General features: G+C 44.6%; 1 protein-coding gene across 3 annotated transcripts in view; it reads left to right on the plus strand.

The window, feature by feature from the left end:
• EFL1 (elongation factor like GTPase 1) overlaps positions 1-23,117 on the plus strand; it is a 904,242-nt gene that overhangs the window by 208,078 nt on the left and 673,047 nt on the right. For all 3 annotated transcript variants that reach the window (XM_069625004.1, XM_069625006.1, XM_069625005.1), the window contains 2 exons: positions 1,987-2,109; positions 4,926-5,025. In XM_069625004.1, the coding sequence (XP_069481105.1) occupies positions 1,987-2,109; positions 4,926-5,025 (223 nt within the window). The remainder of the gene's footprint in view (positions 1-1,986; positions 2,110-4,925; positions 5,026-23,117) is intronic.

The following is a 23,117-nucleotide window of genomic DNA, read 5'->3' on the forward strand; positions in this document are numbered from 1 at the left end:
TCCCCCATACACATCCCCCACCAAACACTCCCATACACATCCCACCACACACTTGAATACACATCCCACCAAACACTCCCATACACATCCCACCACACACTCGAATACACATCCCACACACACTCCCATACACATCCCACCACACACTCGAATACACATCCCACACACACTCCCATACACATCCCACCACACACTCGAATACACATCCCACCACACACTCCCATATACACCCCCCTCACACTCCCATACACTCCCCTACACCAACACACACTCCCATACACCCCCACACACGTCCATACATATCCCCCCACACATTTCCATACGTATCCCCCTCAGACTCCCATACACATCCCACCACACACTCGAATACACATCCCACCACACACTCCCATATACACCCCCCTCACGCTCCCATACACTCCCCTACACCCCCACACACTCCCATACACCCCCACACACGTCCATACATATCCCCCACACATTTCCATACGTATCCCCCTCAGACCCTCATCCACATCCCCCACACACTCCCATACACATCCCACCACACACACTCCCATACACATCCCACCACACACTCCCATATACACCCCCCTCACACTCCCATACACTCCTCTACACCAACACACACTCCCATACACCTCCACACACTCCCATACACCCCCACACACGTCCATACATATCCCACCACACATTTCCATACGTATCCCCCCTCAGACCCCCATCCCGCACACACTCCCATACACATCCCCCACACACCCTCTGATACACACTCCACACAAACTCTGATACACGTCCCTTACGCACTCACATACAAAGCCCCCCAAACACTACCATATACATCTCCCCACACGCAAGGATACACGGATATGAACTGCCCTTCGAAATGCCAGAGTGATCATGCCGGATACCCCTTCCTGACAAACAGAGCCCCTCCAAACACACAGCTTCCACAAAACAAACCCTCAAATACCAACACCTCCTATGCATTGTGACCCTAAAAAAAACATGCAAAGGAAACTAACATTCATTGAATACTCCCCAAAATGCCCGCACAGACCTATAAACACGCACACATAGGCACCCCCTACTCACATGCCAGTTTCACTCATAAAGGTTACGTAAAAATAGCCCACCATAAACACTTGAAAAAATAGCATTGCCGTGTGGTCCAGGCCCTCCACCTTAGAAAACTGCTCCCTCCCACATCCACAGGTCTGTTTTCCATTAGTCCTTCTGCAGCATCAACCCGCATCGTGTCCTTTCATCGCCAGGCTTTCTAACGACTGCCTTTTAAACATGGAGAAAATAACGAAAAAGTTCAACATATTCTTTGGGTGGTGAGGGGGGCAAGTAAAGGGTTGGGGGGGTCGTGAACAGTAAAAAAAATAGGTTGGGGTTGTGGGATGAGGGGTACCCTCCCCCGCTCCCCAAAAACAAAATTCGGTGAACGTTTTCGTTATTTTCTCCACGTTTAAAAGGCAGGCGTTAGAAAGCCTGACGATGAAAGAACATAGAACTGCATCAAACAACTCTTCGGATCTCGATGATTAATAGCGATGGGCTGTCTTCATGTGGACCCTGCTTCTACTGCTCAGAGAAGTATATTGGAGCCCACGGAGGGAGCTGCTCCTTTTTACACATTGGAATGTTTTGAATAAAACGGGACCTGCTCCAAATGCCCATTGACGTCCATTGGCCAAAGAATGTAATTCCATCTTGTGATAAAATTACAGATTCAGGCAGCGTGTACTGTTTTTTTTGTTTGTTTTATTGTATTACCAATTTAATAATTACAAGAACAGATTTTTCTGGAATGTATACCGGATCTCGAATCCTGTTATTGCAATGTGTAGCCACTGATCTACCAAAGCATATTTATAGACTTAGAGTTGGGGGCAATAGGTTTTTATATATTTGTTTTTCTCCTTTTGAATCGTGCTCATTAACTAACATATGGCGTGAATCCTTAACCCTTTAAATCAGCGATGGTGTGTAACAAGCTCCCCAGTCCTTTGGATATTGCTGCAGAGAGAGTGGAAAGACTAATGTGTGTTGGTGGCCGAAGGTTTGATTCCCTTCCACCCGAGACACAAGAACTTAAAAACGGTATGTGGATTTGTATTTTGATTGTTTTACAGCACTGGCCAATTAACTGGAAAGATGCAGGCTCTTCAACAGTAATAGTGAACATGATCTGAGATCAGGAATCTATAGGCCAACAGTAGATTAGGTACTGCGAGTGTGCCTGAATTAAATACCGGGAGAGTTGCCAGCTTTGAATACCGGGAGAGTTGCCAGCATTGAATACCGGGAGAGTTGCCAGCATTGAATACCGGGAGAGTTGCCAGCTTTGAATACCGGGAGAGTTGCCAGCTTTGAATACCGGGAGGGCGCCTGCATTGAATACCGGCAGGGCACCCACATTGAATATTGGAGGTAGAATGCTTGGGGAAATTATGAATATGGAACACATAAAGCAACTACATATGTCAACAGGATATGGAAACTACCAATGTTTGAGTATGTGTGGTAAATATGGTAGTCTTATCAGTATGTGAAGGAGCCGGTGATACTCCACATTCTTTATATTTTTATTTTATTGTTTAGGACCTAGCTCAAGGGCAGAATAGCGCTGTGCAGGGTGTAAGTAGCCAGTGTATGGGCTGCATGCAGTAATGTGAGCTACGGTCTGTACGGCCATTGGGATTCATTCGTCCATGGTCATTGACCCAAAATCGAATTGTTCAATTATTTCCACCTGGAATCCTATGCTTGATAATTCACTTACTTTGATTTGCAGTAAATGATAGTTGAAGATAGAACAACCCCTGCACCAAAGTATTCATGGAGCCTTTGCTCTAAGGAATACTCTTTTAATGACTTCTTCTTTAGAAGTATCTTACCTGTAAGCCTCCCTGATCCAGCATCACTCAACCTGCGGCCGATATATTTTCTCATCACCCTCCATTGATTTAGCTTGGATTTAACGCACTGGGGTCTGAAAGCCCACCTCCTTTTGCAACAGACAGAAATGTTCTGGATGGGCCAGAAGGCAACACGTTTACTTCCCCAATCAATGAATAATTGCATATTATGGTAATTGAGGCACCATGTTTTTTTATTTTTGAGATGCCATTGGAAACAATGGGCCTGATTCATAGAACGTTTTCCTATGGGATTGCGCCGTTATAAAACGCTCCTGTGAATCAGGCCCATTATGTTCTTGTTTTTGGGCGAATATATGACATGTGAGGTTTGCTCTCTTTGGACTGTTGGAGGGACCCATTATTAGGAACAAGTAGCAGCTCTTTGTATAGTTTTACTGAACCAACACTGCTCAGAAGCAGAAAAGGGCAGTTTTAACCAACCGTAATCACAGGGTCCGGGGCAGCATGTCAATAATACGTGATGGGGTGCTCCACCAGTACCCATTATGGAGGGCTGCAGAGTGCTCCCCTCAGCCTCCCAGCTAATTGGCCGCAAGGCAGGCATTCGCTCTCTGCTGACGCGCCAGTTTCTGCCTGCAGGGAGCGTGGCCCTGCAGGCTGCCATGTGCCGTGGGGCCCCAAGGCTCACCCTGCCACACATGGGAGTCCCCGGGGCTGCTTTCCTTTCAGGCAGAAGGTGGGGCTGGGGAGCTAGGGTTCATGTGAGGCCCGTGGGCCGTCTGATATTCGGAGCCATGGCACGCTTCCAGAAGCGCATGCTGGAGCTCTGATTATCTAGATCTCAAGACCTCCTGTTGTGTTCGAGGCTGGTGGTCTCAATGACAGTTCTCTCCCTGCTCGCGTGGGTGACACCATGTGTGGGAAGGAGCTAAGACCAGACTGCCGAGAGGCCGAAGTAGGTTTGAAATCGTGTAAATTGGGAGAGGGCGATATCGGTCCACACCAGGTGCTGGGAGAGGGGAGACCTAAAGCAGAACCTGGGGCAGTGGGAGTGGTATGCAGCAGAACTGAGGAAAGGAAAGTGCATGGGTCAGATCTGGGCCTCTGAGAGACATTGGTCGTTAATTGGGCAGTCTGAAGAACACGGACAGAGTCGAGGGCATAAGGAATTCCATTTGCCAGAACTGGGGTCTGATGGTAGTGGGAGTGACATTGTCAGAACTAGTGCAGAGGGAGTGACATAATGCCGAACAGACACACTGATAGTGGCATGTGTCATAAGTGACGGAAGAAGTCCTGAACTTGGCTAGGAATGAGGGTGAGTGACATGGGGCAGGACTGGGGCAATGATGGAGACCTGGGTAGTATCTAGACCATTCGCTGACATGGGGCAGCACTGGGGCAATGATGGAGACCTGGGTAGTATTTAGGCCCGTCAGTGACATAGGGCAGAACTGGGGCAATGATGCAGACCTGGGTAGTATCTAGGCCAGTCAGTGACATGGGGCAGAACTGGGGCAATGATGGAGACCTGGGTAGTACCTAGGCCAGTCAGTGACATGGGGAAGAACTGGGGCAATGATGGTGACACGGGTTGTAATGCGAGTGAGATGGGGCAATGCAGAGGCAGTGAGTGTGGAATTGATGTAAATCAATGTAAACTGCCACATGAAGTACTGGGATATAGATGTTTTCCCCCCATATGGAGCTCTTTTAATTTAATGTATTGACCTGTTAAATGCACCATTTTGACCCATTATTAAAATAATGATTTGGCAGAGAAAGCCCCGTGAAACGTCTGCGCATCCATGAAGAATGCTTTTACCACCGCTTATAAGAACCGCAGGCCGCCTCTGCAGAGGGTGCAGTCAATTGATGCATTGCATGCCCGGAAACTGTTCTAGAATATTATGTTTTCTGAGAGTACCTTTTGGGCTATATATGTATTTAAATGAATTTAAACGAAACGTACATCTTCTAATGAATCTTTCAGTTTCAAAATCTAAAGTGATTTAAATGCACTTGTTTTTTCAGCTTTTATGAATTGCAAGAGCGACGATACGGCCCCAGTCATTATCTTCGTGTCCAAAATGTTCGCTGTTGATGCAAAGTCTTTGCCGCAAAATAAGCAAAGGTGCGACAATTCTCTAATTTGCGCTTCTTTTTGTTGTTTATTTAAACAAGTTTTTGATGTTTTTTTTTAGTGAGCAAGTTTATATTAACTTAGTTTGTATGTTTGGCGCTACAAGCACGTATTATATACACTGGCAATTCAGAATCTTGCACACAGACTATGCAACTCTGCCTGTAATCCTTTTTCACCATATAGCAAAAGCTGGCACGTGAAACGGATAGTGTTCTCTTATTGTTTTAAAGTGTCATCTGGTGGTTAAAATACCTTCCCCTGTGTTTCACTGACCAAGCCAATGCACAGGGAGCATGCCTAGGAGGATGGCCGATCACTAAAGGCATGTCAGATTCTGTTTGGAGAACCACCTGCAAACGTGTGGGTACAGCAGCCTGTGGCCTGTCCATAGTTGTGACAGGGCGTTATTTGTTATTCAAATGTGCAACCCCACAACAAGTTCTTACCAAACTTAACAGACCCCCAATCCTACTCATGTATTTTCAGTTGGCATAGCAATAATGAGGGCAATTCAAAAGTTTATAAAATATATGCAAAACCTGAAGATGAGGTGCGTGGGGGGTGTAGAGGCAAACGAGGAGGGTGGAAAGACAGTGGGGGATAGGGTCTGAATACATTGGGACTATACCCATCAGTGTTACCACCTTGCCACAATCATAAAAGCAACATCCAAGTATGGCCAATAATTGGCCAAGAGGTGGGGGCACATATAAAGCAATACAGTATTATCCCAGCTGTATATACAGCTCATTCAAGTTTGACCACGTCCACACATACTTCTCCAAGGTATCTCTCTGCTAACAGTACACCTCTCTTGCAGAGAGAGTTATAAAGTCTTGTGTCCAGCCTTCACATTGCTCTCTTTGATTTGTCTTCCAGTGTCTCAAATGTGTTTGAGTGAATGTTACAATCATGTGTACATCTGAGCACTGCAGAGGGCATACTAGGAGACTGCCACAACCGACATCCGCTGGATTGGCATGGCAAACACAAGATCCACCAGGTTACCAAAAGAGAGCGATCGTTCTGCAAGCCCAAAACATGTGTGTCTTAGTAGCTTTGCATTTTTTTGCTAAAACAGCAGCAAAGGGATTGCTGGAGGCCTGCCTCAAAATGCATTCAATCTCATGAGCAATATTGATTGGTTATTATGCGCTGCATATGAAGCGGAAAACCGGTGTCTGTTTTCATAATCACTGGATCGGTGCACACTTTTCTTGAAATATCTTCAATGAGCGATAAGGCAAGTTCTCCATTTCCCACTACGGCCATCCAAGATAGGTGTCCCAGCAGAGTTAATCAATGTGCATAGTGTTGAAGTTAATTGCACATGGGCCTGAGAGAACACCAACCATGTGGGTGGCGCCTCACTGCTCACCCCTTGCAGATATGTGAGGGCAGAAGACAGGCTGCATCAGCTTATATTTACATTTCAATTATTCAAATGAAGTAAGGGTGCCCCATATGCCCGTTCAAAAGATCTTGCATGGTAGCAATACCAGTATCCCTCCAGTGGGGCCAATATTCTTGTTTACATAGAGTGAAGGCTCCCTCTTGAGCGAGGTCTCATCAAGTAACAAGTGGTTCTTCTTCATTGCCATATCAGCTGTGTGACATACATTAGCTGACATCTTCACAGCCTGAAAGTATCTGAAGAGATGTAGAAAGGTAACTTCAAAATCCATTATTAAAAACAGCTCCAAAGGTGAGTGAGTGCACTCCATCAGAAAAGCGAGTTTAATTACACGCAAGACAGCCGTAAGGGGTTAGCTTTTAAAGCTTTTATGCACAGAATTATATCATTTACATAATTACACATTCTAGTTGGAATGTCATCCCATGATCCCCAGTGGCTAACCCTATACACACAATCTAATTATCCCTTACATTCTCTAATCCCATTGGATACATGCTACTGAGCATAATTTCCTTTTGACGCGGTCTCTGACATCCTGAAACATAATCAGTTTATTAACTTGCAGTCCCATTTATCAGAAAAACTAACCCCATACGCAATGTGCAAGGCTTTTGTCTGAATTCTTCAAAACATGACGGAGAAAAACAAATAATCCTTCTTTTGATCAAGCAATAAACATCTTATCGTCCCAGACGCGCTGGTGTCCATATTATTCTTTCTACATTCCTTCACGTCACCATGTTTGCGACTAACGTCTCAGATCACAAAGCCTCCAGCACACTTCCCGCTTATCTTTCTGAGAGAAACCCATAAACACAGGCAAACTTTGACCGCCAGCACCCCTTGCGTGTGTTTTATTAAGTAACTCCAATTTGACCCACCATTTGCCCGGACTTAACAACAACTTTGTGCTCCCAGGAAGATTATTCCCTGCATCCCCAAACCCATCTAGCCGTAAACCCACAACCTAATGCCACTTCATTTCTTCTTTGCCTCAAGTGACATCTGCCCAAATGCAGCCTGCTTCCTTCCCCCTTCCTTGACCCAATCACCCAGCTCTCCAGGCCAAGCAAAGTTCATCACCATAAACCAAAGACTGCGCAGCCCACATAAACTCCAGCTATGAGAGAACAGCTAACTACGATATTTCCATATTACTCGCAACAAACATCATATCCCAAAACATGTCTTCAATCTGAGCCATTGTAAGGTCCCACGTATACATTGATCAAGACAACACTTCTCATAGTGGTGTTCTCTGCAGCGGACTTCCATTCTCGCATGCTCAAAGCTCCTCGCTTCCCACCTTTAGGCATTACACGTTCCCACATGACCTCTGATTGTTATTACATGAACTAAATCTAAAATGTATCCAGAACTAAAAACACAAAGTAACACTTATACAAATTCCTCTAACTACTCCAAACACATACTAAATTGCCACATTGCATCTAACCTAGTTGCACCATTGATCTAATACAACGTGCACAACGCAAACCCCTTTCCCGCTTTGGGACAGTGAACGTGTATCCCAACATTCCCTCTTTAGTTTAAATAATACATTAATTTCTTGCTCCCTGATAAAATCCTCTCTTGGCACCCAAACCCTACAAACATCCTGCATGCTCTTTCCACTCTGAGCATATCACTCCGGCGCACAAGGCAAAAACATCCACCCATCATTTCTTCCGCTATCTACCCAACACTCCACATAGTTATCTGTATCGGGTGGAGGACAAAAAACTGTACCTGGAGGCCCCATTAACCCTGGGTTCATCCCTCACTGAGTCTGTGTGCCCATAGGATTTAAGATGGAAGTGGACCTACCCATATACAGAGTAACTGACATCTTGGCAGCTGTTCTCGGTGTCTTAGCAGAAAAGCATCTTAGAAGCACCTGACAGGAACAAAAAATAAGCGGCAGAAAAACAAAAATGGGCATCAACGTCTTCACAGTTGGATTCATCCCAGAGGGACCCAAGAAAAAAATGAATCTATCCAGGTATCATCTTGAATCCTATCCTCCTTCTTCATAGCCTCTCGAAGATTATGCAAAGCTCCAATTGCTTGAGACAAGAGCCTATTGTAAATCATTGGGAGGCGCATATGTACATGTGTTTCCTATCTTTTGGCACACCCCGCCTTCCCTAGCCGTCACCTGGAACCACTTAGCATTTGCGATGGCTTGAACCCCAGGGACCTGGAAGGATGCACAGAGCATCTCAGTCCTATTAAAGAGCAAAACGTATCTGGAATGTTTCCCAAACTCTCTGAAGAAGTCGACAAGATGTGGTTGCTACAGGTATGTTTCAAAAGCTCAAGCATCTTATGTCCTTTCAAGGTTCCTAGTTCATTCACGTTCAATGAAGAAAGGGACACCACGGGCACAAAAGCCAGAGTTGGCTCAAGGCGATATGCTTGATGCTTTTAGAAGGGCTTTCGGCACAATCCGGATCATGGAGTGTAGTGATGCTGAACGTTCCTCCAGCAAGATCAGCAATACGTATGATTCTGCTACGATTCGTATTTGTGCCGACCGGTACAGTGCCATCACCCTTAAAACGCAAGGAAAAGTGGATCAGTAACCAGAACTTAACTGGTTTCTCTTGCTGCTTGAGCCATGTAAGACGTTTTACATAAAAGTTCCATGTATCAGAACATTTGTCATTAATCTGTAGCACTGCTTCTTCAGCAAGCCCCCTCATTACTCCATCTCTACAGCTCATCACCCCCTGCTCCGATCATTATGCGAAAAAACAGATACTTTTCATTTCAATTGTGATCGTAAATGGCACCGTACATTTTTGTGCCCCTTCTCTTTTTTACGCACTTGTTTCCATCAATGGATATAACTGTTGCCTCGACTGACTGTCCTTAAAATTGACCATGTACTCTGCATAAGGCTAGGTGGTCGAAACCCGGTGCTATATGCTGTGACATTTTGCCCAGGATAAACATTCTGGGGTTACCAGAAGCATGGGGGATGAGAGAGCAGTTATAACAAGAATCTGCTGACCTTTCTCTCCCAACCCTTCTCAGATGGTTATATCATAAATTATCTGAGGCAAAGCCATGCACATCCACGGTATTATCCAAACCCACCCCTTCATTTTCAACAAGGCTCTGTTTGAGTTCTCTTTTTGTTCGGGGCATTGACATTTCATAAGACCTTATATCACTAGGAGACACAGCATCAACATTTACATTTCTATCCATCATAGCACCTAAACAGGGAGAAAAGAAAAAAGAGAGAGACAAGGACCAAATATACATCTTATCATTTTTTAAGTATCTTCTTCAATATTTACAAAAAAGAACCACTGTCGGTCATTCTCACAAATGCCCAACTTGGAATGAGATCCGGATTCCACAGGAATACTTAACTCAAGTATTTTTTGGCTACTCTACTCTGGTGCCTTGCTCTTGTGCAGGTGGAGGAGTGTTGGTAAACTTTCAAACGACAGACCGGTGGATCCAGCACTTGTGGCCCTCCAGCTTTACTGCACTCGGAGTAGGATACACCACTGTGTATAGACCATGTAAGCGTCGGCCACTCCAACGTTATACACATTTCCGGATGAACATCGAGTCCCCCATGAAGAATTGTGGCAGTTGTAGAACAGACTCTGGTTTGACTCCCTTTGCTGTAGCCGACTGTTGATGACAAGAAATAACCTATTAAGATATAAGACTGACAGCTCGGGCTAAGGCCCTAAGGTGGGCTCTGAACTGCTCTACTAGACTTTCTGATGACTTCTGAGCATCTGATGCTGTGCGTACAGGTGAGAGTGGTCTATGTATTCTCCTCCTCCCCGTAACTATCTTGTGGGGACACAAGTCATGCTCTTTCCCTGATGGTTTTGAAGATGAAGCAAAGCCTTATTGATACACTGCTGCTGATACTTTTATAATTCTTTTACCTAAAATTGCTTTTGGAATCTCTTGTTTCTTTGCTAGTTTGAAAACAAATTGATTTTAGCATTTAGCTTGCGTTGCTTACTATTTGTTTTATAAGTTATTTTTAAATCTTTGTGGTAACCTTGTATTTTAGGCTGTTAGCCCAGCTGAATATCCCTTAAAGCTGATTTACGCACCTAACGCTATATAATATTGTCCGTACCTATAGTGTGTTTCCCTCATTAAATGCTGTGAATCTTGTTTCGAAACTACACTTCCCGTGAAGAATTGTAGTTCTTTGTACTTTATTAAGACACTTCAGGCGCGTCTTAGCTCGTTTGTGTCAGTTGGTGTAAGTTGTGCGAGGTGTACGCGCTGTTTTGTACAGGATCTTATTTTTTCTTATTTTCCATTTTCGTCCAGCTAGCATAATGTCTTCTCAATGCAACCTTGTTGCAGCAATACAAAAGAATCGCAAAGCTCGCCTTAGAGCCAGTCAGGATGATAGTGTTTTAGAACCTTCCATTGATATGAATTTGCTCTCCCCCCTGGATAGGAATACATTGACTAATTCACATAGTCTATCTCTATCAGGGACTATAAGCACTACCACTTGCAAAGTCTCACCTGTTCAGGCCTTGCAGAATAATGTCATAAGCTCACTCGAAGTTATTGCACCTCCGGTTGTGGAGGACATGTTAAATGAGGTGCTGCAATGCTGCCTGATTAACATGCGTTTGTTAGTAAAACACGCAGTGGAAATCTCTATCTCCTGCAAACTAATGTTGACCTTCTCCTAATCACAGAAACTTGGCTTCCCGAAACCGCCTACCCTTTTATACAGTTGGCTACCCCAGTGGGCTACTTGTGTGTCCACAATAATCAAACTGAAACTACTGGAGGGGGGTTGCTATAATTTACAAACAAAAGTTTAATTTACATGTTTCCACCCATCATTCTTTAGACGCATGTGAAGCGTTGTGTTAAAATTAATACTAATTCTACGAGAACGTAGTATTTTACTTCTGTACCGACCACCCACAAAAACACCACTATTTGGGGAGCAGCTTTTATCTTTTATTGGTGGTATTTCCAAATATATTCCACCCTTTGTTTTTCTTGGGGACTTTAACTTATGGGCAACGATCCTGCTGATCAGGTGGCCCTCTCACTTTCATTGTCGCTTCAAACCATTGGTTTTTCTCAGTTTGTTCATACCCCAACACATTGGGGGGGCGGGAAATACCTTATACTTGATCCTCTCAAAAAACCAAACCTTGCACAAAAGATAAGTGGAGCAATGTATCTGGTCTGATCACTTTTTTCTCTGTTTGAAATTTCTACTATGTTGCCTTCTGCTAAATCAACAAATATAACAAAACCGTGCACATCAAGGCATAATTACAACACAGTATTGACTCTTTCGAATGGATTGTGTCCTCCCACGTACTCCTCATCTTAGATATATTCGCTAGCTTGCTGCTTCTTTGGAAAAAAAAAGAAATTGCCAGAGGGCGCTGTGCTTGAGGCCGCCTAGCTTAGTCCCTCGAAGGCCGCCGTCGAGCGTTGACGTCATTGCTCGTATAAAGGGCTCGAGCCGCGCCAGTTGGATGCAGTTCTGTTTTTCCGAGCTTATGCTTCGTGTTTCGAAACGGCATGTCAGTTTTCTCATAAAAAATGTCTTCATCCTCAACTCCTACATCACCCAAGACAGGTTTTAAAAAGTGTCTGAAATGTGGAAGAAAGATGTCCATTACGGATCCTTTCCTCAACTGCCTTTGGTGCCTTAGTCCTAATCACCAGGTCGACGAGTGCGGGTCGTGTCAGGCGATGTCGAACAAAGGCTCTTAAGGAACGCCAAGGTAAGCTAGCGGTGGGAGAGGAGTCTTTCAAGTCAGCAAAAAGACTAAAAGACTCAGGTGAGTCGAGAAAATAATCTTGTCGCGAGTCGAGGTGGTCGAGGTCGAAAAGTCGCTCGAGGAAGTCTAAAAAATCAAAAAAGCGACATCACAGATCTTCGTCCTCTTCTTCCTCCTCGCCCGAAAGAAGGTTTATTTCTTGTCCTTCTAAGCATGATTCCCCAAGAAAATGGGAGGCCTTTAGGGCTTCAATGCTAAACATTCTCGAGAAGGCGCCCTCGACCCCCTCAAAAAGTTGCGTTAAGATCAAAAGAGAAATCTAAAACGACACACGCTTAATCTGACAAAGTCGAGGTCGTCCTCGGAGGATGATTCTCCAGCACCTCATGAAACAATACAGAAACCTTCGGTGCACAAATCGAGGTTGACGGATGACAAAATGGCGTCCTCATCATCGAAGTCAGGTATCGACTCAAAGCGTCCTTCGATGACTTCGTCGAAGCAAAAGATGGCGTCGATATCTTCGGCCTCGGCGTCGAAGCCTTGCTCAATGACCTTGTGGATTCCTTCGATCATATCGAAGCCATCGTCTATTCCTTCAACACCTTTGTCAGGGAAATCTTTTATACCAGTTCCTAAGACGACAACTATGGCTAAATCTAGGTCTCTGCCACCACTTTTACCAGAAAATTGTTTCCACTCTCAGCCCAGGCAGGAATTTTTTAAATCCATGTCTGCTATTTTTGAAGAACAAACCTCTGATGAGGAAATTACAACAGCTGGTGTTAGATTTGGAATAAGAGAAGTCCCTGAGGAACTAGTAGATCCTAGTTCAAAAATGGCAGACCTTTATGACTGCCTACAATCGGCCAGTGGCTTAGATACCTCACCTGAGGTAGAATTTGAAAGGCCTGACCCCACTGACCACGCTGAACCGGGGTATAGGAACCTCATGAGAAGAGTGATAGATTTTATGGGGTGGAAGTCAGTGTCTCTAAGATATGACCAGGACGACATGACTGATATTATTGATGAAGGACCTCAGAAAGACCCAATCCTTCCTTTCCACAAAGCTCTTCAAAAGAGTTATGACAAATTGGGAGACCCCTGAGTCTTTACCAGCTGTAAATAAGAAATTTGTAGGAAAGTACAGACCTGCTCCCTCGGATCCAGAGTATCTATTTAAACCCGCTTCACCTGAAAGCTTGATGATTCAAGCTGTGACTGCAAATAGGCAATCGGCTTATCCCTCCATGCCCCCTGACAGGGATGACAAAAAGATTGACGCCTGGGCGAGGAAAGTTTTCACTTCGGATAGTATGCCCCTTAAATCTACTAATGTGACTTGTACATTAGCTAGATTTACTTACACCCTGTGGAGCTTATTTGGATGCAGCGGCTGATCACATCCCGGAGGGTGAGGAGTGGGATGGTTTCCTGGCAATAGGAAGCGATGGAAAGGAGGCTATGGAGGAGTGCCTCAAGTCAGGACTGTACACTGCAGAGAGTAAAAGCGGGTCCATGGTATCTAGCACAGTCTTGCGTAGATTTGCATGGCTAAGGAAATCTGGCTTTGCATCTGATGTACAGTCCAGATTACTTAATATGCCCTTTGACGACTTGAGGTTGCTTGGCAGCAAGGCGGACGCGAGCTTGGAGAAGCTGCAGACCTCGAAAGGGGCATCAAAATCACTCAGCGCCGCGATAAGGCAACCTCAGCAACACTCTTACGCAGGCTCATCTTCCTGGAAGAGTCACCCGTTTCGCTTCTATTCCTCTTTTGGAAAAGGGACAGGGCAGGCCAGTCAGAGATGCCAACAGAGAAAACCCTTTCGTGGTGGTAAAGGGAGAGGCGCTAGATCAGACACAGCAGCGGCTACTACCTCCTCAGCTGCTGCAAAGCCACTTTGAGGTCTTAACCCACAAAACCCCGGTGGGAGGCAGAATCACTCAGTATCTGGACGAATGGCAGGGCATTACGTCAGATGCCTGGGCACTAGAGATAGTGACCCATGGTTACAGCCTTCCTTCTCACCAAAGGCTTCAAGATCATCCACCGGGAGCCAACTCTGTAAAAATTCCAGACCCGCTCCTTCTGCAGGAGATTTTAACCCTGCTAGAGAAAGGTGCAATAGAACATGTACCTGTAGCGGAGAGGAACAAGGGCTGGTACTCCCCCTATCTTCTCATCCCTAAAAAGGACGGAGGGTTGAGACCCATCTTGGACTTGAGAAATTTCAACAAATTCCTCAGGAAGGACAAGTTCAAGATGGTGACCCTTTCTCAGATCCTTCAGGCTCTTCAGCTTCAGGACTGGCTAGTTTCATTAGACCTTCATGATGCTTACTTTCATGTGCCAATTCATCTCAAACACAGAAAGTACCTGAGGTTTGCAATTGGCGCATCTCACTATCAGTTTCGAGTTCTGCCATTTGGGCTGACCTCCGCCCGAGGGTCTTCCCTAAACTAATGGCGGTGGTGGCAGCGAGTCTCAGGAGGGAGGGGATTCACATCTACCCTTACCTGGACGATTGGCTAATCAGGGCAGGTTCACCCGAACGGGCCCAGGAACATCTAGCCATAACCTGTCACTTCCTACACAAACTGAGCTTCTCCCTCAATTACAAGAAGTCGCAAATGATTCTGCGCCAAAGACTCCAATTCATCAAAGCTGTCGTGGACATCACCTCAGGGAAAGCCCTGCTTCCCGAGGAGAGAGCTCCCCACATTCTGCAGATGGTAGCAAGGTTTCAAAATGCCCAACATCTACCGGCGTTCGAATTCCTAAGGTTGCTAGGCCTCATGGCATCCTGCATTTGTCTGGTGCCAAAGGCTCGACTGAGGATGAGATCCCTGCAATGGGCCCTCTGGACTCAATGGTCCCAGTTTTTGGGGGAGATGTTAGATCGTCTACAAGTCCCGTCCAAGATGGCTCAAGATCTCCTATGGTGGGCTTGCAAGGAGAGTATCCTCAAGGGGGAACCTTTTTGGCAACCATGGCCGGAAAGAACTGTAGTGATGGACGCCTCTCTCACGTGGTGGGGAGCCCACACCAACGATCTGACAATCAGCGGTCGTTGGTCTCCATCGGAGTCCAAACTACACATCAACCTTTTGGAGCTGAGGGCAATCAGACTAGCGCTGAAGGCTTTTCTGCCCTCTGTACAGGGAAAAAATGTCCTGATAATGACAGACAACACGGTGGCCGTGTACTACCTCAATAAGAGGTTTTAGGATCACTTCCACTATGCAGAGAGGCATTGCAGCGCTGGGTCTCGGCAATGCAAGAAGGAATGTCTCTATTGGCAGTTCATCTTGCCGGAGAGCTGAACACGGCGGCGGACGCTCTGATCAGGCAGAGCACAATCTCCCACGAGTGGGAGCTAGCTCAGGAAGTCCTTCAAGAGATCTTCACCCTTTGGGGAACCCCTCAAGTAGATCTGTTCGCAACCGGGGCAAACCGGAAGTGCGAACTGTATTGCTCAAGGGGATTCCCCCCCGAGAGGAGCTCTAGGGGACGCGTTCGTAGTGGACTGGGTATTTCGACTCCTTTACACATTTCCTCCAGTCCCTGTGATTCCTTATGTAATCAGGAGGTTGAGAAAGTTCAGGAGAACCATAATCCTAATTGCCCCGGACTGGGCCAGGAGGACATAGTAGCCAGACGTTCTGGACATGTCCATCTGCCCTCCAATAGATCTTCCACAAAGAGAGGATCTTCTCTTGCAAGAGGAAGGTCGGGTTCTCCATCCAGAGGTCAAGACACTCAACCATCACGCTTGGCTTCTGAGAGGTTGAGATTTAAGGATTGGGACCTCCCGGATGACGTTATGGAGATTTTGCTTTCGGCCAGAAGGCCAGCATGAAAATCCTTATACCGGTGTCGTTGGAAGAAATTCAGTAACTGGTGCAGGGATAAGAATGTGGATCCTTTTCAATGTTCCGCTCCCATGGTGCTTTCCTTTCTATTACATTTAGCCAACTTGGGGCTCCAAGTTGGAACTATTAAAGGATATTTGGCAGCGCTATCTATCTTCAAGCGCTCCTCAGACGAAGTTTCATTTTTTTAAATGCCTTTAGTTAGCCAGTTTCTTAAAGGATTAACAAATGTGTTCCCTCCTACACCTTTCCAAGTTCCCATTTGGGATTTAAATTTAGTTTTAAAGTTTCTTATGTGTGCCCCTTTTGAGACTTTACATTCTTGTCCTTTAAGGCTCCTTGCTTTATAAACTGTTTTGCTAGTGGCTTTAACTTCAGTCCGCAGGGTGAGTGAGTTGCAGGCGCTCTTGTAAGCCTCCTCAGACGATTTTCCACAAGGATAAAGTTATTTTAAATGTCAAGCCTATTTTCTTGCCTAAAATAGTTTCAGATTTCCATCTGTCACAGAAGATCACTTTACCTTCCTTTTATCCTCCTCCGCCCGCTAGTAAAGAGGAGGACAGATTCCATAGACCAGACCCTAAAAGGGCTCTCAGCTTCTACAACTCTAAACTGGAAAGATTCAGACAAACTGATCAATTATTTGTCGGTTACACAGGACACAAATTGGTCCTTGGTGTGTCCAAACAAACCTTATCCAGATGGGTAATTCTAGCAATATCTGAATGTTACAAATTGGCTGGGAAAGAGCCTTCTGATGGTTTAAGGGCTCATTCAACCAGGGGCATAGCAACTTCCACAGCTCTTCAGAGGGGTGTCCCAGTGCAGGACATTTGTGCTGCGGCCACTTGGTCATCCATGCACACCTTTGTAAAACATTATTGTTTAGACTCCATTTCTTACCAAGGGGGCCTTTTTGCAAAAGCCGTCCTTCATTCGGTACATAATTAAAAACTCTGGTACTCCCTCCTCTAAATTACTACTGCTGTGGGAGTCTATCTAAGATGAGGAATACGTGGGAGGACACAATCCATTTGAAGAACAAGTTACTTACCAACTGTAACGTTCTTTCGACTGGATGTTCCTACCACATATTTCTCATCGACCCACCCAACCTACCCCTCTGTACAGTTTTTACGCTTTTTGCACTTGTACTTCCTTAAGACCTGCCATCTGTCGATACCTAACACAACTGATGCGACCATTAAAGGATAGTTCCGGGACTTTTTTTTTATTGTCCCTACGGTTCGGCCATGTGTTTTTAAGCATAACTCGGTAGATCGTAGAAAACTTTCCTATGGACCTTACCCGACTTTTCGTCCATTAACGCACTCGAAATCAGCCGCCATTTTCTGATAATCCTATCATTTCCCCCCATCGTCCTGGCTCACCTGCGTTTGCGGCACTAAATCAAATCCCCCGCCCCTGAAACAGACTTTATCAAAACATTCATATTCCCCGCCTCTATCCGTGACGTGACTGTGCTGCGTAGGCAAACGCGCCCAGGCGTCTTCTACGCGACTCCACACAGAACCCGGAAACCAACACAGATTAGCTCACAACACAGCGCGCCACAATTCGCAATATGAAACTGTACTTTTAAATCAAACCGCAAGATTGTAAATTTGGTAAAGTACATTTATTTGACATCAAATGTTTAGAGAATATTCAGCGATTTGCATTTTTATTTGCTCAGGTTCCAAAAAGTTCGTTTTGAGGCACGCGATGTTCCTTTGCTGTACACAGGGTCTTAGATCATCTCACAATACAGCGCCACAATTCGGAATATGAAACTGTGGTTTAAAAGCAAACTGCAAGATTGTACATTTGGCAAAGTACATTTATTGGACATCAAATGTTTAGAGAATATTCAGCGATTTTCATTTTTATTTGCTCTCGATCCAAAATAGTTCGTCTTGAGGCAAGCGATGTTCGTGTGCAGTAAACAGGGTGTTGGTTAACGGTAAAATAAGCTCTTCGGTCGCACTGATAATCGCATGGCTGTTCCAACAACGAGGCACTAGGCCACCACAACGGTCTGTATGTTGCATCTAGCCGTTAGTACCGCGTAAGGGCATACTTGTACTTGGCGATCGTCCCATAAAATGGTCAGGGTGGTAACGTTGTTCACGCGGAGAAGCAACTGGCGGTTAAAAAAGCCGTCCGCCGGTGTCTGGTACTCGTGACACATGCAGTAATGCATGATGTACCTGTTTGAAAAACATAAACAATGAAATTAGTCTCACCATCAGATCTTTATTAAAATTATTCATTTTATATATTCGGTCGGGAAATTATTTCATAGCTAGGACAGTGCAACTGGGTTTTAAACGTCAAGGGGGGGCTGTAGGATACTGAGACAGTCCATCAGTGCAGGGGTTGACAGGGAGTGCAGGTGGAGAGTGGAAGGGCCCAGGACCGAGATCGCAGACAGTGGACCAGTTGTAGCAGGGGAGAGGGAGAGAGAAAGTAGAAGCAAAGGTTTTGAGGTGCTTCCGTAAAAGTAGACGGTTCTCCCCAAGATAGTGCGCGGTACAAAACAATATGCCACATAGAACGAACAAGTACAACTTAACCCGTCTTTAAAGCTACTGTATAGTAATTAAATTGTGGTATAAACTCATCTAAAGAGTTACTTACATTATATTTGCATTTTCCATTGTGTCTGTGCGTAGGGCAGCCCCGAAATACCACTCCTTCTATGCCGACGTTATTTCTTCTAATGAACGAACATGAAATGGCTTTCGTTTCTGAAATTATATTCATTATCGTTTCTTACGTGGTCCCGGCCTGTCAAGGTCAAAATACAATAGAACCTTATACTGAGTCGTGGGCCATTCTGGCACCCGAGAAAAAATCAAAGCAGCTGACCTTCACTTTGAACGAGCACACATTCCTAGTTAGCTACATTCAGTGTAAGGCATTCTCACAGGACTTGAAATTTACACTCCATCTTTGCATTTTGTCTGCGTGCTTTGCAGCCCCACAGAACCATAAATACGGAGACATTCTATATTTTTTGAAAAATGATTTATATTACTGTTTGGTTTAATTTAATGCGCAAATGAACAAGGTTGGATAGATACACATATTCAATGGGCCTGCGACATGAGGAGACTCGAGAGAACAGACAATCAAATTACAATCATTTAAACCGTGATGTGTATTTCTCAATGAGTTCTTCTTTAGGTGGACATGGAACAGAGGCAATGTTGGGTGGCAATGCAGTTGTCCCCTGCACAGGTTCGTTCACAACTCCATTTATGTGCCTATCTAGGACGTCAACAATAAGTTTCTCAATAAACTCATATTGCATATCCTCAAACACTGGTTTGATCACCCATTGTTTACTTCTTTTAGTGAAGGCCTTATTGTAGCGAAGCGTCCCTAAAGTTCCGGTCGTCCTACTTTGTTGACGGCCAACATTATGGTTATGTGCCAAGACCGCTAAAAGAGTCCGATTTATCATGCCCTCCATGCCAAAATGCAATCGTTTTGGCCTGTACTTTAGGCACATATTGTGAAACACCTCCAAATCTCCTGTGTGGCAGAATTCCGTGAGTCCCCTCAAAGCTTTTGTTATAGTTTTATCAAATACAATCTTTTCAATGGCTTTGTGAGTGGGTGATGAAGGAATCAACCACTTCTTCTTCCGTGCCTCCTCTGTGGACAAATGGCCATGTTCACAATTGTGGAAATGTTGGTTCGTGTTTCATCCGTGAACGTTCGTACAGTGTGGCATTACTGACCGCCATTTTTCCAGTAGAATTTCCAACGACCCTCCACATGTTTTTGAGCTCCACCAAAGATGGTTGCTGATTGACTTGGACCACTGTGAAATACCTTGCAATTCTTTTTTTTTACCTGCAGCCGACAATTTTTTATTGATTGATTTTGCAAGATGCCAAACGTCAAATTGGTGATTTTATTTTTGTACTGTTCTCTCATTGTCTTGGCAATTGAAACGTGTCTGTCCGTGGCTATCAGGTCGATCACCATTCCCCGCGATTGTAGTTCTTGCAATGATGCTACAAAGCCAACTTTCTCCATGGCCACTGAGGATGTACTTTGTGACACCTGCACGACCACCGAACTCACAATTTTCTTACTTTCCATGTCCTGAAAGTGGTAGGTGCAGTACTTGGCTGAAAATCCTGGGCTGTCGCACTGTCCATCACCGGCTAGCCTGAACCGTTTGCCCGCGAATGTACTATCAATAGACATTTTTTCCATTCTCCAAGCTTCGCTAATGGCTGGAAATAGATAATCGGTTTGGTATTTGTAGAACTGAGTTTTCGCAATGAAATGGATTCCCACAAACTGAAAGAAAGACTCTAATTTTTTAAAACTTGAACCACTAAAAAGTGCAGCCGCTGCACAAAGTAGATTGCCTGCTGGCAGTTGTCCCAGCATAGGTTGTGCAGACCATGAGAAAGGATGATATTTTGTACAGGTGGCATGTATTTTAAGGTTAGTGCCTCGAATTGCACGAGTCACATTAATGAATGGCTCCCCACATACTTCCCCACCAACCGAATGCCCACATTTCATCCGAATAATAATATCAATCAAACAACTATCGAATACAATGAATTTGGCCTCTTTCCTTATACTGTCACTCTGCATCCCAGCTGGTTCGGCCTGTAACGTTGAGGACATGTCACTCACATGAAAGGTAGAATCTCTGATATCGTCTTCCGCTATGTTCAGTGATATTGATGGTGTTTCATTGTCGTCCACTTCATTCTCTTCCATTGCAACATCTGTTCCTTCTCCGGAGATGGGTGAATAAAACAATTTCTTCAACTTTCTCGCGGTCTTAGTTTTTGCGGGTGTGGATTCTGTGAATTGATCTCCGACTGCATCCGAACTACCAGGAGGACATTCACTATCAATGGCTGGTGGTGGTATAGCTCCGTTGTCAATCACTTCATATTCTTCCCATTGGCACGATGCATCTCCAGTCTCAAGTCCCTGCCAAAAGGTTTGACAAGCAACATCTCTCGTTCGCTTCACTGTCTGTGTAGATCTAGTTCGTACACCCACTCGCAACTAGAGGACAGATTGGAAAAGGGATGTTCAGTTTAAACACAACTTACAGTATTGAACTATTAACAGTGAAAAACAACATAATATAGTGACCAGGACACTAACCTTCTTTTGCTTTCTTTTCTTTGAAACCTTCTTGCCTCGAACTTCAACATCAGGACGCTGTTGCTCCGACTCGTGTGTGCATGTCTCCACTTCCTCTTGCGCTGCAACGACTATATTTTCATGATAAGCACATCCATCACGCACTGACGCTCCATCGACTCCCTGAAACATAGAACTTTCATTAGTATGTATAATAATATCGAAAACACAAAATGTACTTGGGGACCAATACCCACGTACATCTCAATAGCAAAACACGAATGAACGCTTTGTGTAGAACATTCAAACGACAATTATTCACGCATTGTTGATCTAGTTAGATGGAACTGTCAAGATCCATACCTCGGGCTCCTCATAGACTTCCGTTGATGATATTATTGAAGATGATGCTTCAGTGACTCCCTGAAACACAGTAATTGCATTAGTATGGTTTTCTATTTTGATAAAAAGAACAGAAACTTTGTGCAGGCGTGAACGGCTCATCTAAATAGACCTGCACAAATGATCAGTTGTCTAAAATAAATAATGGATATGTAAATATGATTCGATTTGCTCGATCGTTGGAAGTGTCACCACCCAGAGATCTGCATCAACTACTAGGGGTGATGTTCTTGTAGAAGAAGCTCCGTCATCTCCCTGAAACATAGTACTTGCGTTAATAAAGAAGGAAGTATAGCGGATGTAATCACGTCATATGATTTCGCTTGATCGAACTGTCAGTATCCATACCTCGAAATGCATAAGAACATCAAGGGACGATGTAACTGCGGTGCACACTTCTGCAAGCTGTTGCGCCGACCCGTAACTGCACGCTCCCCCTTCTTCTTGGACTAATGCTCCATCGACTCCCTGAAACATAGGACTTTCATTAGTAATGAACACAATATTGAAAAAAGAAGACACATAGGAGGGCGACGACAGAAGGACATATCAATGGCTAAAAACGAAAGAAACATTGTGTGTAACAATCACGCTACAAGAATGCAAGATCTGATGATCTCCATCGATGGAACTGTCCTGAAACGTACCTCGAGCATCTGAGTGACATCAACGGTAGTCGTCAATACGTTGGACTCCTCAGCATCTCCCTGAAAGACAGTACTTGCATTATTTTGGATAACAATAATTATAACTGAAAACAAAGACTAGAGGACGAGTACAAGGGTGTACCATTAGGTAAAATAATTACACGATAAATTAAAACTATTGATTTACATGCCTAAAACAAGTCAGTGGCAGAATAGCCAAGTAAGATTACCCGATAGGCGCTTGAAGTGGCTGATGACTGCAATAACGACACGGATGGAGAATCTTCCGCCTTCATATTGAGTGGATACATAAATGGGGAAATTATTGTTAGCTAATGCTACACACTACCGCAAGGCCGAGAGATAAATACGTAAACTTGACTCACCAGTGGAGGGATGTGGACGAATAGAGTGGGAATAGCGGTTGAGAGCAATTTTCGCCTCGCTCGCGGTGTGTTCTTCTTTATTAGCAATGATGTGGAGTACATGTCAGAGCTAAAGTGCCTGCTGCAGATGCGGTATCGATCACCCCTCTTGTCCGCAAAGACTTCTAGGACTCTACTTTCAAGCTCAGACGGTGGATATCCGCAATATCGGACCCATTCTCTTATCTGATCTATTGTCTTAGGGAAAACATGCATTATAGTACCTTCAGATTTATTATGGGTCTTCGAAGGGCAACCGCCAATGGAACAGGCAGGCATTGTGGAAAGTTCTGAAAAGTAAAGATCAACAATTCTCTATGAATACCAATGTGTTAAAAAATTAAATGACACATAAAAGGCTCAATGCAAGGTTCGTTTTGGTTCTTGGAACTATACACGTTATTCACATGCAGATAAGTAT

The sequence above is a fragment of the Ambystoma mexicanum genome, chromosome 11 (assembly GCF_040938575.1).
Source record: "Ambystoma mexicanum isolate Mex_15411 chromosome 11, UKY_AmexF1_1, whole genome shotgun sequence".
In the NCBI taxonomy this organism is placed as follows: Eukaryota; Metazoa; Chordata; class Amphibia; order Caudata; family Ambystomatidae; genus Ambystoma; species Ambystoma mexicanum.